General features: G+C 34.6%; 1 protein-coding gene across 6 annotated transcripts in view; it reads right to left on the minus strand.

Moving 5' to 3' along the window:
• The window catches only part of ARHGAP15 (Rho GTPase activating protein 15), a 619,196-nt gene that overhangs the window by 541,198 nt on the left and 64,873 nt on the right, over positions 1–13,125 (minus strand). For 3 of the 6 annotated variants that reach the window (XM_021076339.1, XM_021076335.1, XM_021076336.1), the window contains one exon: positions 3,398–3,466. The exons of 1 other annotated variant lie outside the window; for it this stretch is intronic. In XM_021076339.1, the coding sequence (XP_020931998.1) occupies positions 3,398–3,466 (69 nt within the window). Of the gene's footprint in view, positions 1–1,878; positions 1,968–3,397; positions 3,467–6,711; positions 6,895–13,125 lie in introns of those variants that run through there. 2 more of the 6 variants (XM_021076341.1, XM_021076337.1) reach the window with 2 other exon arrangements.

Raw genomic sequence — 13,125 nt, forward strand, 5'->3', positions numbered from 1 at the left:
CAAGCTAAAGAGCTCAACAAATTCTTGCTTTTATCTTTTATCTAGCAGTACTTCCTAATGCTACTTCTCCAAGGTTATCTAAGCTAAAATAAAGTATTGAGCACAAAGTATTTTCTGTTAGTTAAACTGTCCATAATTTAGGATATTAAGAGTTTCCTTTATTAAGAATTGAGGCTGCAGAGTCAAGACAGACAATTATAGGACAGCAAAACCAACAAATAACCTTAAAGTTAGAAAGGATAATTGAGAAAACCATTTCAGAATATTCTAATTTTTTAATACTAGCAATATAGCACAAACATACCATGAGTTATTAAAGCAGTAACCATAATTTTAATATTAGAATCATAATTAATATATATTTCATATAAAATTTTTGAGACCCTTAAGGCATTTTTCTTCTTTTTTTGGGGGGCCACACCTGCGGCATACGGAATTTCCCAGGCTAGGGAAGCCATGTCCTTATCGTAACTAGTTGGGTTCATTTTTTTTTTTTTTTTAATCTTTTTGTTTTTTTCTAGGGCCGCACCGGCAGCACATGGAGGTTCCCAGGCTAGGGGTCTAATCAGAGCTGTAGCCACCGGCCTACACCAGAGCCACAGCAACCTGGGATCCGAGCTGCGTCTGCAACCTACACCACAGATCATGGCAACACCAGATCCTTAACCCACTGAGTGAGGCCAGGGATCAAACCAGTAACCTCATGGTTCCTAGTCAGATTTGTTAACCACTGAGCTACGACGGGAACTCCACCAGTCGGGTTCATTAACCACTGAGTCGTGACGAGAATTCTTACTTTTCAAATATAATTGCATAACATTTGCACATACAAAATTATGTAAAATTGCATATATATTTTTATCACATATACACACACTCACGTAGCTCTATGTTCAGTCTAACTTTTGCCATGTTTCATCAAATACTTCAAAGAAACATTTGCATGTGCAGTACTTAAAGCTCTTTATAATTATTTACACCTACTTGGTTCTGTAAGACAAATTTATAGAGAAGAAACACAATTACCATCCTATTCACCATATAGCTACACTATGTCAGGCCTTATATAAAGTTTTAGTAATAAAACAGTGAGTGAAGAAGCATAGTTCTCCCCTCAAATACCTTAAAGTGCAGTGAGAGAGATGTAAATGGAGACAGGCAGTCTTAGTGTGATTGGAGATAGAGGCAAGTCCAAGCTGCTATAGGAAGGCAGAATAAAGAAGGGCTACCTGATTCAAAGTTGAGGAATCAGAGAAATACCTTGCAGGGAAAACAGCCTCTAAGTGGAGATCTAAATAATTAATGTTGAACAAGCTAAAACAAGAGATTATTATATCTAATTAGGTTTTAAAAGTTGGCTTTCACTATAAATAGCAGTCATGTATTTATTAATATTTGTAAGCAACAATATTATTTTAATAAATCTTTAATATCTTATTATTAAATCAATTGACAAGCATGTCTTTTCTGAACAAACACTAGTGCCAGAAGCAATGTAAGTTGTAAAGGGAAAGTATGATATAATAGAGAAAATACAAGTCATGACCCCTAACTTCAAAGCATTTACAGCATAGCCATGGAACAAGTCTATTACCCATGAAATAAGAGTGAACAACACAAAAGAGTGCTGGGATGAAGAAACTATAATTGTTATAGAAAATCTAAGCTCCTTCAGGGTGAGAGCCACATCTTAATCATGTTACTATTGCTGGCTTGAGGGTATGTATTTGGGAGTAGATAATAAGTAAGGTAAATTAGGGACCGTGAGAGAAGTCTATAAAACTTGATGCTATAGAAAATAGGAAGCTGTTCAAAGTTCTGACAAAAGAAGAATGGAATAATGAAGGTACTGTTTAAAGAAGGTGGATGTAGACTTACTTCACAGGATCAGTGGGAGAGGCATGGTGGAAAACAGTGGTGTGAGACCAGAAGCATTTGAAAGTCTGGGAAAAAGTGTGCCTGTACACCTGGAGGAAAAAAAAAAAGAAAAAGAAAAAGAAAAAGAAAAACAACAAGGGCACCAAATCCATTGTAGAGAACCACCTCAGAAAATGTTGACTTATGTAAAGGGCCATAAGAAAATAAAGGATATAGAGAAAATGTGTTCTAAGCCTACATAAATGTTTGCTATTAATAGAGATAGGCTCAATGGAAAGAGGAATTACTTTGGGAAGAAGGCGATGATGGATTCAGCTTGGGAGATTTCAGTGCTAGAATGATATGGAGCCCTTCAAGATACAATGAGAGAGTGAAGAGAAAGTACACAAGTATAGCTCTCTGTATTATGAATTTGGAAGTTAAAAAAAAAAAGCATTAGCTATTTTATTCATGCACGCACTTAACACATATCTACTGATATTTTACTATGTTCTAGCAATTGTTATAATCATGGCAAGAGTTGCAAACATAGGAGACAATATCCCTGCTATCACAGAACCTTCTGATGAGATGACAAACAAGTAAAAGAAACTGTATAGTATGCCACATGGTGGTAAGTTCTATGGAGAAAATCAAACTAGGGTGAGAAAAAAGGAGCAGTATAGACAGAAATGTTGTTTTTTGTTTTTTCTGGTTTTTTTTGTTGTTGTTTTGTTTTTACTGTTATTCATTCATTTGTATATAGGCCCATATGATGCCAAGTCAGGATGGGTTGGTACTATTTCAGTGCTTCTTTTCAAAGTTGGGTAATGGTTGTCTTACCCCTAAGCTTTTTATCACTCTACTGGAGGATGGTGGAATTTTTTTTGTCTTTGTACATGGGTTTCCCTCCATACTCCACTCTACCCTATCCTCATAATCTACATAATCCCCTGGGGATTATGTTTCTGATTTACAGGGGAGGAACAAATAGAGATATAGAGAAAATATCTTGCTCCTTTGTTTGTCAAAAGAGAATGCCAACTCAGAATCATCTTCCTTACTTAGTGACTTGCTTTTGACCAAAAGAATGTGGCAAAGTTGATGGGATATCACTTCTATGATTAGGTTGGAAGAGATTTTGACTTTCACCTTGCCAGCAGACTCTCTTGCCTTCTCAGTTTGCATGATTCAAATAAGAAACCCGCCATGCTGGAGAAGCCTAAGTGACAAGGAACTGAGAGCAGCCTCTGGAGAACAGCCCTGGAAGTACTAAATCCTGCTAACAACCATGTTCATGAGCTTGAAAAACAGATCCTTCCCCAGTGAAGCCTTTAGATGTCATCTCAATTTTAGCTTAAACCTTGATTGTAAATTTTAGAAAGACTCTGAGCTACAACACCCTGCTAGTTATCCCCAGATTCTTGACCCAGAGAAACATGAGATAATAATGTGTGCTATTCTAAGTTGCTGAGTTCTGGGTAGTTTATATTGTAGCAGTACATAAATATTACAGTATTAAAGTGAAATGATCACTTACCAATTGTTCCAATGGAGGAATGACATCTTTTAAGATATGCTGTGAATGATTCCTTCTGTGCCTGGATATCTGGAAAAATATTGACATTTGATACTATTATATTATCTTTTCTTTAGAAAAGGCTTGAAATTATTTAAAAGAGCATAATTTGGTAAGAGAGAATAATGAAAATAATCACATTCAGATTCATTCAAAAAGATAAATGAAGTAGATTTAAATGGGAAGTAAATGTGTTTTGGACATTAAAATGTGTTGGTTTGGCTGCAACAATAGCTCCTATTCCATGTGGTCTTCTTACCATGTGACCTTGACACTCTTCCTATCAAATGGAGTGGTCTATATTTTTCATTTTGAAGTTGGGCAGAACTTTATATTTGCTTCAACTAAAACATACGGCAGAAGTGACACTATATGATCCAAATACTAGAGCATAAAAATACCATGCACTCCCCACTAGTTCTCTTGGAACCCTCCCAGCCACTCCTCTCCCACAGACACAGGCTCTGTTCCTGCTTCTGGTTGCAAATTCTCTCTCTTGTTGGAGCCTGAAGCCCCAGTCTCTGGGCATGGAAGGGTCTGCTTTCCTACCTGCTGCAACCTGTGCAAAGAGGCTTCCAGGGCCAAGGCCCCTTCCTCCAGAGGAGGAACAGAAATCTAGAGTCCTTTTTTTTTTTTTCTTTTCACTTTGGCATACCCTGGAGGAAGATGGGGGATGGGAAGGTGAGGGCTCTGGGCACTGGGTGGTGCTATGATGTGACACTGAATACTGAGTAGTAAATTTGCTATGGTTCGTCCAAAAAAAAAAAAAAAAAAAAAAAAAAAAAAAAAAAAAAGGTCACTATGTTGGGAGGAAGCCCTAATCATCGCATACAAAGAGACCACAGAGAGAGGCTGCATAAGTATTCTAGCTGACAGACTAGCTGAGGTTCTAGCAGACAGCCAGTATCAAATCACCAATATTGTAAATGTAAAGATATCCTGATGATTCCTTCTTCCGGTCATTGGGTCACCCTAGCCTTCAAGTCTTCCCAGCAGAGACCTCAAATGATGTAGTAGAAACAAGCTGTTCCTGTTGTGTGTTATCTGAATTTTTGACCAGATTCTGTAGCATACAAAAAAAATCATTGCTTTACACCTCTGTGTTTCAGGGTTATCTACAATGTTGAAATAACAACTATAACTGTAACAAAATATTTAATATTGAAACACTTTGTGTTTATGCTATGATGTGAGCTCAACTTTTTCAGAGTTAATGTGCTATTAATTTTCATGTCTTCTATTACCCAGATATATTTAAATACACAATAATCACACAATAGTGCTTTTGGAACAAATTTGTTTAAAAGCTTTATTGTTCTTTCTCCTGAAGAAGCATAATAGACATATTCTATTATAAAACAAAAAAAGAAGGAATTTATAATTAAAATTGTATTTTGATCATTTAAAGTAGAAACTCTCGGAGTTCCCGTCGTGGCGCAGTGGTTAACGAATCCGACTAGGAACCATGAGGTTGCGGGTTCGGTCCCTGCCCTTGCTCAGTGGGTTAACGATCCGGCGTTGCCGTGAGCTGTGGTGTAGGTTGCAGACACGGCTCGGATCCCGCGTTGCTGTGGCTCTGGCGTAGGCCGGTGGCTATAGCTCCGATTCAACCCCTAGCCTGGGAACCTCCATATGCCGCGGAAGCGGCCCAAGAAATATAAACAAAAAAAAAAAAAAAAACAACAACAAAAAGACAAAAGACAAAAAAAAAAAAAAAAAAAAAAAAAAAAAAAAAAAATCACTGGGTTTAAAAAAAAAAATAAAGTAGAAACTCTCATAAATAGTACCATTTCACTAAATAGGAATTTTCTAATACTTTGAATGGAGAGAGTGAAGTGGGAGGATAAAACAGTAGAAAGAGAAAGAAAGAGAGAAACAAAAATACAGAGAGAAAGAGACAGAGACAGATGCAGAGAGAAAGAGACATGAGTGTGAGAACTCTCTCTAAAAAAAACTTTGATGTCTTAGACTGTGCTCACTGACACATGCAACAGACAGAAAGGATTAGATTTTGAAAATTAGAAAGCAGAGCCAAAAACCTTGGAGAACAATGGACACAGGGAATTCTCCCAGAAAGAAGAGCCAGGAGAGCCAGGACAAATCATCACTTTGTTCTAGTAACTGCTAGCCATTTACCCTCCTTTCCTTTACAAATGAGAGAGCTTTTGTTCATTTGTTTGTTTGTTTACTTCCAGGTATAAAGTTCTTGCTCTGCCATTGTATATTGCATGTGTTGGGAAAAGCAGAACAGAGATTCTTTTTTTCAAGTTCTAAATTCTTAGCCCCCTGGGGAAAAATTTGGTCTGATGGAGAAAGATTTTTATCACTAAAGATTCTGGAATTAGAACTTGAGGCAGTAACTGGACAGAACTTTTGGTTATCTCCTTTGAGGAGGTCTACAGATGTATTTCTAAGTGTTGGAAGACAGTGGTAAATTGATATATGGGAGGAAGGCAGAACCTGGTGGTCATTCACCAAATTCTCTCTTCTCTTTCTCAGGCACATCTCCAGTCTGCATTTCTCAGTCTGCCTTGAAGTTGAGAGTGGTCATGTGACTAGTTTAGACCAATGGAAAGTGAGTAGAAACAATGAGAACTACTCCCCCTCCAATACAATTAACCACTGAGTGCTTCCCTTCCAAGGCCTATTTCCTAGTAAACTGGCTGGGAGTAAACAGTAAATGGGCCCTTATGGAAGGATGAAAATGAAAATTGGGAGAATTTGGGGGTCTTGAATCACCATATTGAAAAAATCTAAGCACAGGCCAGGAAAACTTACTTTGTTTTATTTAGTAAACTTTGTGTTTTGAAATAATTTTTACTTAGAGAAAAGTTGCAGAGAGTACAGAGAGTTCAAGTAGAAATTTTCTTTGGAACTTCTATATAATGATAAATAAACTAGTTTGTGATGCTTCGTGTGATTTTAGAGAATTTTTATAGCTATGAGCATTACTCTAAATAAGATAACCATGGTTGATGTTCAATTATCGCTGAAATGAAAGGTCTTTTGCATAAGAAAACTGAGAAGAGAACAGTAGTTAATGGGAGCAATCTCAGAATCAAAACTTCATACCTGTTGTTATTCATTGATATTCATTGATATTTCAGTTTCTCAGCAATGGGAGAATACATATATTTGGTATTTAAGCCTCTTGAACTAGGAATTTATTTTATATTGCTATAATTTAGAGTTGACTGCTCTTAACTATTACTCTTTATACTAAGATTTATTATCTTCAGTTAAAATTTAGTATACGTATCTTATATTCAACTTACAAGGGTGTGATGGAATTCTAGGATAGAGAGACTCTTCTTATTCAGTTTTCTTGCCGGATTTATAGTCCTGGTGAAAAAGTCATTCTCTTGGCCTGTAAGCATCTCAAAATTTTTTTTGAAATTTAATTTCACTGGAGTGTAGTTGACTTAGAACGTCTTTGCAGGTGTACAGCAAAGTGAATCATTCACACTTATAAATATATCCATCCTTTTTTCCCATATAGGTTATTACAAACTATTGAGTAGATTTTCCTATGTTTTACAGTAGGTTTTCCTTAAACATCTATTTTATACAGTAGCACCTCAAACTTTAAATGTTAGAGAAAGCAGTAGTATGTTAAGTGTCTCTACATTATCAATTACTGGCACCTGAGAATTCACCTGTGTCGGTTTTACCATATCTTGTATGGCCAAGTTCATGCCATCTTTTGTTCTACTGCTATTAGGTTTAAATGGGCACAGTGGCCCATCTAAATATTCCCTTGAAGTCACCTATAGAAAGTTTTCTTACAAGGCAATGATTCAAAATGTGTACATATTGCCAGGGGTGCAAGAGATGATTTTAGGTGATGAATGTTTTATTTTTAATTATTATTTACATAATCTTAAAAGATTTTTTCATTACGTTGGTACTGGTATAAAAACAGATATACAGATCAATGGAAGAGAATTCAGAGCCCAGAAATAAATCCACACAGCTATGGTCAATTAATCTTCAACAAAGGAGGCAGTAATATACAATGGGAAAGACAGTCTCTTCAGCAAGTGGTGCTGGCAAAGCTGGACAGCCGCATGTAAATCAATGTAACTAGAAACACACCCTCACACTATGAACAAAAATAAACTCAAAATGGCTTAAAGACTTAAACATAAGACATGACACCATAAAACCCCTTGAAGAGAATATAGGCAAAACATTTTCTGACATAAACTGTACAAATGTTTTCTTGGTCAGTCTCCAAAGGCAATAGAGATAAAAATAAACATAAACAAATGGGACCTAATCAAATTTACAAGCTTTTGCACAGAAAAGGAAACCATAAAAAAATTAAAACAAACAAACAACCCAAAAAGACAACCTACAGAATGGGAAAATATAGTTGTAAATGATGCAACCAACAAGGGATTAACCTCCAAAATATAGAAACAATTCATATAACTCAATAGCAAAAAACAACCCAATCAAAAAATGGGCAGAAGATGTAAATAGACATTTCTCCAAAGAAGACATATGGATGGCCAGCAGGCACATGAAAAACTGCTTAGCATCTGTAATTATTAAGCAAATGCAAATCGAAACTACAATGAGGTACCACCTTACACCAGTCAGAATGGCCGTCATTGATAAGTCTACAAATAACAAATGCTAGAAAGGGTGTGGAGAAAAGGGTACCCTCCTGTGTTGTTGGTGGGAATGTAAACTGACAACCACTATGAAAAACATTATTGACGTCTCAAAGAAAACTAAATATAGAACTACCATATGATCCAGCTATCTCACTCCTGGGCATATATCTGGACAGAACTATAATTCAAAAAGATACATGCACCCCTATTTTCAAAGCAGCTCTATTCACAATAGCCAAGGTATAGAAGCAACCTAAATGTCCACCAACAGATGAGTGGATTAAAAAGATGTGATGTATGTGTATACACACACACACATATATGCATACACACATATACACACACACACACACACAGTAGAATACTACTCGGCCATAAAAAAGAATGAAATAATGTTATTTGCAGCAACATAGATCCAACCAGAAATTCCCATACTAAGTGAAGTAAGTCAGAAAGAGAAAGGCAAATACCATATGATATTACTTATAGGTGGAATCTAAAATATGGCACAAATGGACCCAGCTATAAAAAAGAAATGGACTTACAGACATAGAGAACAGACTTGTAGATGCCAACGGGGAATGGGGAGAGAGTGATGGACTGGGAGTTTGGAGTTAGTAGATGCAAACTATTACATTTAGAATGGATAAACGAGGTCCTACTATGCAGCACAGGGAACTATATTCAGTCTCTTGGGATAGACCATGATGGAAGATAACATAAGATAGGGAATGTGTGTGTGTGTGTGTGTGTGTGTGTGTCACTGGGTCACTTTGCTGTACTGGGTCACTTTGCTGTACAGCAGAAATTAGTGCAACATTGTTAATCAATAATACCTTAATTTTTAAAAATTAAAATTAAAAAAGATTCAGTGGAAAAATGTATGACATCAGAGACATTTATTAGTTACATGAATACATTTTCCATTAATATAAGGTTATTTAACTATGAACAAATCCGACAAACATAACATGTGAAAGACTGAAGTTGGGAAACAAACTTTGATGGGAAGAAATTGGATCAGAAATGACTAGTTACTGAGCACACACTTATTTCATCCTTGAAGAAAAACCATAGGGCTCCATGGTACAAATAAGAATTCAACTTGAAAAATGATACAATAATAATACCACCTGCTAACATTTATTGAATGCTTATTATTTGCCAGGCACTATTCTAAGTGTTTTGCATATATTAACATATTTAATTCTCACCCAAACCTTAAGAGATTGGTGATAAATATTTCATAAAGGTAGAAATAAAGACACAGACGATTCGAGTAACTGAAAATCCACAGCTAGTGAAAGGCATGGGTGATATTTTAAACATGGACCTAAGCCCTCAGCTATTGCACTTTATTGTTTCTCCAACAATATAAATGTATACATAAAAAAATATATATGTATAAACAGACAGTCATTTCTGGGGGAACTACAGAGATCCCCTGTGTGCATAAGTGGATATGCATAAGGTAGAAACATGAAGAGAGCCAAATTTATATATTTGTATACATTTATGCAGGAAGCTAGAAATCAAATTTCAAATCTGTTATGAATAATCTTAATATTCCTTTAGGGGAAGCAATATTGCTGATCATTCCTAAATCAATAAGGTAGCCAATCTATCATGTTCAACCAAGTTATGAAGATTTAGAAGAAAACTTTCATCACCTGTCTTTGCTTTAATGTCTTTCTCAGTTAAGCATTAGGAACAGAAATATGTTATCAACCCAAATCAGATTATGCTGACTGAGAATTACGATTTAGGAAATTCTGGATCCAAAGTTGCTCAACTGTCTTGCATGACTGTCAGGAAAACTTAGGGTATTTCAGGAGAACTGTCTTTCTGTCACATACTTAATTGAAATAACAATTGTAAAGAAAATTTGTGGTCAATCACAAACTTATGAGATAAATTTGAAGGGAAAAATGGTTTCTCCTATGACATAGTTAAAATAACAGGAAACCTTACAGGGTTTAGGTAATTATTTATCAATAGCTTATTATTACTATCTGATAAATTTGCAAATTTTTATGGGACACCCTCTTGAGAAACATTCCCATTTAAGACATTAGATGTTTTTATGAACCATTTGTTTTAGCCAGTAAACATTTCATGTTTAGTGTATTCATATGCCAGTAATTTCTATTAGTAGGTGCTTAAAATGTACTTGTTTGTTGATATCATAAAATATCTCTAATGCTGGTATTGCAAATGAACATACTTCATTTTAAACAATCCTATTTTGTTTTCTCCATAGTATCAGAACTTTTAAATGTATCTGACATTTAAAAAACCTACATTTTGTTCTATAAATTGCTTCTGGATAAATTTCATAATGCTAGAAGGTTAGGCTCCATTGTTTAATCTTAGGTCCTTTCACTTTTGCAGGAATAGTTAATTAATCATTGAATTTGGAAAACTTAAGTAACAGTAATAAAATGAACAGCAACTTGAACAACTTTTTAAAATGGATTATTTTGTCTGTGAATTATAGAAATATTTCTTCTAAGAAGGCCTGAAAATAGGCTTTTTAATGGGTTTGATTTCTTTTTTATTTGCAATTAATCTCAAACAGTATACAGATATTCCCTCTAAACATAAGTGAACATGTATGTATATCCACCACATATTTAAGTGTTCACAGCCTGATTTTTTTGCTAGTTGTTATACTCTTAAATTATGAAATATTGGCTTCAATATCATTTCACAATTCCTATTTGAGAATTTTATGAATTGCTACTTCTCAGTTTACTTCTAGCATTTTAGCAGGAGGAGGCCTTAACAATTCCACATTTCTCTAGCCTATTTATTAAGAATGTCACTTAATAGTTTCTTTTGAGGTGACATGCTTATGTGCTAAATTGTGTTTTCTATCACAGTATTCTGCATCTTAAGCACTGACCTTTCATAATAAATACTTGAGTTGATAGCAACCTTTCCCTTGAGGAGAAAAAAAAAATACATCTGAACTCATTTTTGTTTTCAGTGATGCCATCTTCCTATTGATTTATTTTTTCCAGTAAATAGAAATGATTTGTAGCCACCATCGGAAAAAAAATTGAAATACAAATATCTTTTGACTTGGATTTTTTGAACCCAATATTAGGTTAATACATCACTACAATTCTTTTAGGTCAAATCTATGAGATTTTCCTTCTTTATCACCATTTATTGTTCTCCTTGCCTCCACTCCTCTATCCTCTCCAGGCACTTTAACTTTTTAATTGTGCAAAGTGGAAAAATGAAGTGGTCAAGATGTGCAATGAATATTTTTCTTTAAATTATTTTTTTCTTATTATAATACACATCATAATTAAGTTTTTCAGATACATTTTCCTCCAAAAGGATAAATTAGAAAGTCACTTTTACAAAGTGTCTTCATTTTTTCTTCCATTCCTTAAAAAAAAATCTATTTAAAAATATGAAACTGATGGGTGGGACTAGTACTTGATATATTACAAACTATAAAAATAACAGAATTTGGGCATATTATTTTCCTTGTGTAGGAGGGTCTACTATGAAAGTTATACATAAACATGAAACATTCCACATAGCTCTGATTTTAAATAGATTACCATTTTTGATGAAAGTTGATATCTTGTGGCTTAGAATTGAAATAAAATCACTTGAATAAAAGTATTAGTTTGTTCCAACATTTTCACAGACATGTATTTTTTCTGAGGCATACCTCCCATTAGCAACCTCTCTGGATACTTGGATGAAAAACAGAAATAAATTTGTAGTTAAGTTTAGTTTTTATCTTCACAGTTTCTCAAAAGTTTTTTTTTTTTTAATGTATCCCAATTCTTACGTTCGAATCTTCATTTGTTTTGCCAAATCCCTTTTCTTAAAGCTACTACAATCAGAAGTTAAGGAAAATTAGTGAAGCTTTTTTGGGGTGGGTGGGTAGGGTGATATGGAGAGCTGGCCAGTATTTCTTGTACTAACAATTTAATTGTTTAGAAATAATAAACATCAAACTAAGTGATGGCTACTTTTTTTTTTTTTAAACTACGTGTATGTGGTATATACATTGGGAAAAAAAGGGAAGTTAAGGTAAATGGACGCTACCTTATCATGCATTTAATCTTCTAATTTTACCTCTTTGTAGGCATATGTAAAATTTATCCATGCCTCATAATTATTCTACAATGAACTAAATGTACCTCTCATAGTCCTAATGGGAGGTAATGCTATAAATCATAGAAAAACCAAATATTCTGTTTTGCTTCTTAATAATGCACCACAGTTTGTCACTTAATATTTATGTTCTCCTCCTCTGTCTGCCCACAATATCATTCAATTACCACAGTGGGCATCCATCAGCGCATGCCTTTTTTTTTTTAATTTTTCTGCAAGTCCTTTTGGTTGTATATTGTCAGTCAGAAATCTGAAACCCTAATTTCTTTCATTCTCTGAAGAAAATGAAAGGGAAAGATTAAAAGACCTTTTGGAAGACATATTAAAGTTTATCAGCATTTGTTATTTTTCAGTTTCTTGACTATTCTTTAGTCACCATCTGGGTCATCTGAGTCTCTCACCAGCCTTTCAATCCTGGGATAAGTCTACTTGAGTGAAATTCAGCTTCAACCACATTTTCTTATCCCAGATAGCTAAAGGGAAGCACTTGCTGGAATGATTCTAATTTCTTTATATCTTCCCTTGTTTTATTTAGTCCAAGCCATGTGTTCCTCCAAGAAGAAAATCAAATTGCCTCATATTTTCCTATTTAAATAAAAATAAATTATGTACAATGTAAACTTCCTTGTTTATTGATAAATACTATTTCCTTTAGCCTTCTCATTTATTTTTTTGCATGCTTTCGGTAGAATGTTCCTCTCCAAGAAATCTCTCAGACTGAGAGGAGTCATTCATATGAAACTTGGACACACCACAATTCTAGACTTCAAACATCCTCTTAAGATAAAAACTACCACAAGCAAGAAACAGAGTTACCTAGATAATACAATTTTCTACATTTTCTTATGTGAAGTATATTTATGTATTAATTTTTATTTTTTTTTAAATTTTTTTTTTGTCTTTTTGCTGTTTCTTGGGCCGCTC

The sequence above is a fragment of the Sus scrofa genome, chromosome 15 (assembly GCF_000003025.6).
Source record: "Sus scrofa isolate TJ Tabasco breed Duroc chromosome 15, Sscrofa11.1, whole genome shotgun sequence".
NCBI classification, from domain to species: domain Eukaryota; kingdom Metazoa; phylum Chordata; class Mammalia; order Artiodactyla; family Suidae; genus Sus; species Sus scrofa.